At 25.2% G+C, this 6,000-nt stretch overlaps 1 protein-coding gene across 1 annotated transcript in view; it reads left to right on the forward strand.

The window, feature by feature from the left end:
- The first annotated feature begins 4,541 nt into the window (after positions 1–4,541).
- LOC117181828 (RING-type E3 ubiquitin-protein ligase PPIL2) overlaps positions 4,542–6,000 on the forward strand; it is a 69,615-nt gene continuing 68,156 nt past the window's right edge. Inside the window, exon 1 of the mRNA XM_033374824.1 lies at positions 4,542–4,716. Coding sequence (XP_033230715.1) covers positions 4,685–4,716 — 32 coding nt within the window. The 5' untranslated portion in view covers positions 4,542–4,684. The remainder of the gene's footprint in view (positions 4,717–6,000) is intronic.

Below are 6,000 nucleotides of genomic sequence, written 5' to 3' on the forward strand. Positions count from 1 at the left end.
GCTGTTTGCAGATTTGAATAGAAACTACAAAAACTAAGAAATTTTCTTTCTTTCTTTTTTTCTATACATTTATTTAGGAATAATAAAAAGAATTTTTCTCTCGATATGCTAAAACTTCTTCCTAAAACTGAAAATTGTTTTAAATCCACATGTTCAAATAACATAATTATGTCTAAACAAATAAGAAAAAGGAAAGAAAAAGAAAGTAAAAAATAATTAAAGAAGAATTTGAGACAGAAGAAGAAGAGATTAAAAAAGAAATGATAATAATTAAAAGACATGAGAAGAAGAGATTAAAGAAGAAGGAAAAAGAAGGAAGAAGAAGAAACAAATTAGAAGAAAAATTAAAGAAGAAGAATTTAAGAGAAATGAGAACAGGAGATAAAGAAGAAGAATGTTAATTCAAATTTTTAAAATAACATAAAAAGGGAAAGAACAAGAAGGCAGAAAAGAATTTAAGAAGACTTTAGGAAAGAAATAGAATTTAGAGAAGGAATAATATGAATTTAAAACAAACAGAAGAACCAGTTTAAAAAGAAGAGAAAGAGAAAGTGGAATCATAACAAGAACTAAAGAAGAAAAAGAAGAACGAAAGAAGAATTCAATTAAAAGAAAAATTGAAGAAGAATCTCAATAGGTTTAAAAAAATAAAATAAAATAAAGAGGAAGGAAAAAGAAAGCAAAAATGATTTTAAGAAGAATATACAGCAGAAAGAATTTAGATAAGAACAATGAAAATATGAAGAATAAAGAAGTAAGGAAGAAGAATTAAATGAGAAAAAAATATAAAGAAGAAGTACTAAAGAAGAATAATTTAAGAAGAATGAGAATTAAAGATAAGAACGAATAATTAAAGAAGAAAAGTTGAAGAAGAGGAAGAGAAAAAAAATTATAGAAGGAATGAAAGAAGATGAAAAATATTTAAAGTAGAAGAAGAGTAAAACACCTAAAAAAGGAGAATTGAAGATAAAAAAATCCTAATGAAAATTTAGAAAATAAATAAACGAAGATGAAAGAAAAAGAAGGCAAAAAATAATTTCAGAAGAATTTACAGAAGAAAAAGGAGAAGAAGAATTAAACAAGTTTACAAAAAGAATTATTTGAGAAGAAAAGTTAAATAAGAAGAATGTAAGGAGAAAGAGAGTTGAAGAAGAGAATTCGAATTTAAAAAATAAAAAAAGGAGAAAAAAAGAAGAAAAAATAATTTAAGAAGAAATAAGAACAGATTTATGAAGAAAGAAAAACAAGAACTGTAGATTAATAAGAATTAAATGAGAACAAAATAAAGAAGAATTTAAGAGGAAGGAGAATTGAAGATAAAAAAGAATCTCTATGCAAATATATAGAAAGATAAAAATGAGGAAGGAAAAATAAGGCAAAAAAGAATTTACAGAAGAATGTAGAAAAGCAAGAAGGAGAATTTAAAGAAGAAGAAAAAGATTTAAAGAGACATGATTAAACAAGTAAAGAAAAAAAATTGAGGAGAAAAGTTAAATAAGAAGAATGCTAGAAGGTGAATTGAATATAAAGAAGAAGAATTAAAAAAGAATATTAATTTTTAAAATAAAAAAGTGAAAACTAACAAATAATTTAGGAAGAATTAACGGAAGAAAGAAGGAGAATTTGAAGAAGAAGGATAAGAAGAAAAAGAATTAATAAAGCAGAATTGAGCACGGAAAGGAAAATAATTAATTAAGGAGAAAAGTTAAAAAAGAAGAATGTAAGAAGAGGGAAAATTGAAGATAAGAAGAAGAAATCAAATTTTAAAAATAAAAAGAGGAAAGAAAAAGAAGATAAAGAGTTATGAAGAATTCAAAGAAGAAAAAAGAAGAAGAAGCAAAGCAAAACTATATAGATTAAGAAGAATTAAATGAAAAGGAAAGTTAAAGAAGAAAAAAGTATTAAATGAAAGTAATATAAAGAAGAAGAAAATTGAGAATTAAAAAGAAAGATGAAAAAGACTTAAAAGAAAAAAAATAAAAACTTTAAAGAATAATAAGGAAGAGTTCAAAGATATAAGAATAAATAGTAATAAGAAAGAAGAATTAAATAGGAAGAAAAGTTAAAGAGGAAGAATTCAAGAAGAATGAAAATTGGAAAGAAAGTAGAAGAATGTTTATTCAAAATTTAAAAATAAAAAGAGGGAAATAAAAATAAGGCAGAACAGAATTTAAGAAAGATGATTTTTTGAAAAAGGAGAATTGAAGATAAAGAAGATTGAGAAGAATCTCAATACAACAATTAAAAATATAAAGAAAGAATAAAAGAAAAAAGAAAGAAAAAAATGACAAAAAAAAATTTGAGAAGAATGTACCCAAGAAAGAATAAGAATTTAAACAAATGAAGAAGGAGAGGAAGAGAAGGAATGATAATAAAAAGACTTAAAGAGGAAAGAAGAAGAATTTAAAATAGAAAGATGAATAATTTAAAGAAGAAAAAGCTAAAGAAGAGAGGAAAATTAAGGATGAAGAATTTAAGAAGAAGGAGAATCGAAGATAATGAAGATAGAAGAAGAATTAAAAACCGAAATATGAATAATTTAAAGAAGAAAAATCTGAAGACAAATAGAAAAAAATATAATAAAAAGAATTAAAGAGGAAGGAAAATCTCAATATGAATTTTAAAAATAAATAGAAAACATAGAAAAAAAAGGCAAAGAAGAATTTAAGAGGAATTAAATACGGAAGAAGAAATCAAAGCAGAAGGAGAAGATGAGGAGCAGGAATAAGAATTAAGAGAATTAGAGAAAAATAATTAAAGATGAAGGAGAGTTTTATAGAAAGAGGAAAAATTAAAGAAGTAAAGAAGAAGTAGAATGGAAGATAGCAAAAAAGAAGAATCTCAATAAAAATATAAAAATAAAATAAAAAACGTGTAAAGAAAAAGAAGGCAAAAAAGAATTTAAGAATGATTATTCTTGAATTCTTCTGTGCTTTCTTTTTCTTCGAATTAAATTATTCTTGGATTTTTTTTTAATTAATCATAATCCTAATATTTTAATTAATTTAATCAATTATTCTTGGAATTAAATAAAAAGTAAAAAAGAAAAAGGAAAGTGGGACGATGGTCGTGGGGGCTAAAGCGTAGGCTTTGGACCCACTCCTTCGGCTTGCGGGTTCGATTCCCGCCTTGCACTCTGGAAGAGTCTCGGTGGCCCTTGCGGTGAACACTAGCCTAGCAAGGGAGTTGTTCATCTCCGGAGAGTCGTGGGACCGGTACCTCTAGAGAAAAAGGTTTTCTCTAAGTACGGCTGTTGCTCTTGGTGGTTCGGAACCCACCTTAAACTGTAGGTCCTCCTTCCACCACCAAGTAAGTGTGTGGAGGGTGTGTAAAGGAATAGAGAAGGTGTAAGAAAAATGTAAACCCTTTTAGGGGACACATTAGAAGCTTCCACTCAACAACACTTAAGAAGAAAAAGGAGAATTAAATATAAAGAAGAATTAAAGATGTAAAGAAAAACAGAATAATTGAAGATGATGAAATAGGAGAATCTCAATACAAATTAAAAAAATAAATGAAAACCGAGAAAAGAAAAAGATGGCATAGAAGAATTTAAAAAAGAAGAATTCATTAATGTAGAGGGGGAAGGGGAAGAGAAAGAAGAAGAATAAGAAGAACCATCGAATGTAAAGAAAAAGAATTAAAGAAGTAAAGAAGGGAGAATTGAAGAAGAAGAAAAGGAAGAAGTAAAGAAGGGAGCATTGAAGTAGAAGAAAAAGAAGTAAAGGAGAAGGAGAATTGGAGATAGAGAAAAAGAATAATCTTAATAAAAAATTTAAAAATAAATAAAAATCTTGCAAAGAAAAAGAAGGCAAAGATGAATTTCAGAAGAATTTTTAAAAAAAAGAAGAAAAAAGCGAGTAGAAAGAGAAGAGGAAGAGAAAGAAGAATAATAAAAGGAATTAAAGAAGAAGCAGAAGTGAAAAAGAAGGAGAATCGAATATAAATCTAAAGAATTGAAGAAGTAAAGAAAAAGGTGAACTGAAAATGACGAAAAAGGTTAATTAAGGAAGTAAAGAAGAAGGAGAATCTAAATACAAATGAGAAAATTAATAAAAATCATGAAAAGAAAAATAAGGCATAAAAGAATTTAAGAATGATGAAGAAATTAAATCAGAAAGAGAAAATGAAGAGAAAACAGAATAATAAAAAGAATGATAGAACACGAGGAGTTAAAGAAGAAGAAGGAGAATTGAAGGTAAAGAAGAATTTAAAGACGAATTAAAAAAAATAAAAACAGAAGAAAGATAAAGAAGGCAAAAGAATTAAAGAAGAATTTACAGAAGAAAGAAGAAGACTTTAAAGGTGAAAAGCATGAAGTTAAATAATCAGAATTAAAGAAGAAGAATAAGTGAAAAGGAAAAATAACTAAAGATAAGATGAACGATAAGGAAAATTAGATAAGATAGAAAATAAAATAAGAATTTTTGACAATATTCTTTTAAAAATTGGCTTTGCACTATTTGAGTTTGAATTTCGCGGGCACCTATGTAAGTTTGCTAGCGCCACCTAGTGAGGCTCTATCTAATATCTAACCTAACCTATAAATGGTGTATTTGTTTTGACAGAACGAACACGACTAGAACGCATAGAAAGATACTCTTTCTTTAAAATATTATTGATATAAATCGAAATTTGGGAAGATTATAATTTTTACAAGTGTCTTTTAAAGTTCTCCTTCAAAATGGGGAAACGTCAGCATCAAAAGGATAAAATGTAAGTACTAAAAAGCTCAAGTTTAATTTTTAATTTTAGGTTAGAATTCTAAATTTTGGTTATTTTTGTCTGTTTTGTTAATATTTGTGCTGCAAAAAATGAAAAATATCTAATTTCCAAAATTTTTCTTTGGATAAAAAGGGGTAATTTTTCATTTTCATGGTTTAGTTTGGTCTAGACATTATTTTCAATTTTTTTCGAAATCTGAAGAGAAATCTGTTATTTTTTAACATTTTTATTCAATTGAAACTTTTGAAGAGAAAATTTTTGAGATTTAATTTGTTTCGGAAACAGAAGCAAGAATTGTAGTTTTAATTTATTTTTGAATCGGAATAGTGACATTTTGTTTGTCTCAAATTTTTATTGATTTGGCGGTGAGCAAATTTTTGTATTTAATTTGTTTTTGAATTGGAAGAGAGACTTTAAAAATTTTTATTATTCATAATTTTCGTTAAAATTTATTATTTTGGTTGAGAATTTGTTTTTTTTGTGCATAATTAATTATTTAAACTGGAAATTTAGCTATTCCCTTTTTGGTTGAAATTTTATTTTTTAAAGTTTAGAATTCAACTATTTGGTTGAAAATTGGTCTTTTTTGGTAGAAAATTAATCTTTGAGGTTGAAAACTCAACTCTTTGGTTAAAAATTCATTTATCTTGTTGAAAATTAAATATTTTTACTTGGAAAGTTAGGAATTTGACGAAATTAAATTTGAATTCAATATAATAGCAATATTAATTTTATCTAAATATGCACTGAATTTTAAGTAAAAGAAGGTCAAATCAGAATTTGTTTGAATTATTATTAAAATTAATGTACTTCAGAGAAAAAATTCAAAAAATTGTTGATTATGTTCTTAGTATTATTTAGTTATAAATTAATTGATAGTGCTAATATATTTAAAAATATTTTGTTAAAAACTTTTAAATTAAACATTATTTCAGTCTCTAGAAACTGAAAAAAAAATTATAATAAACTTATAAAACCTGAAAAAACCAGGAATCGTCAGGGATTTTTTCCCAGGATTCAAATGTTTTGGATTTTAAATAAAAATCTGTTTTGGTTGAAATATCAGCCATTACATTTTTTTTCTAATTCATCTTTTTATGGTAAAAATTAATCGTTTTAACTAAATATTTAACTAATTGCTTAAAAATGGTAAGAATTCAACGATTTTGTATAAAATTAATTTTTTTTTATTGTAAATTGAATTTTTCAAAAAGAAAATTTAATTATTCTATCTTTGGTTAAAAGGTGATCTTTTCAAGTTAAATAATCAAATTA

This window comes from Belonocnema kinseyi, chromosome 10 (assembly GCF_010883055.1).
Source record: "Belonocnema kinseyi isolate 2016_QV_RU_SX_M_011 chromosome 10, B_treatae_v1, whole genome shotgun sequence".
NCBI lineage: Eukaryota > Metazoa > Arthropoda > Insecta > Hymenoptera > Cynipidae > Belonocnema > Belonocnema kinseyi.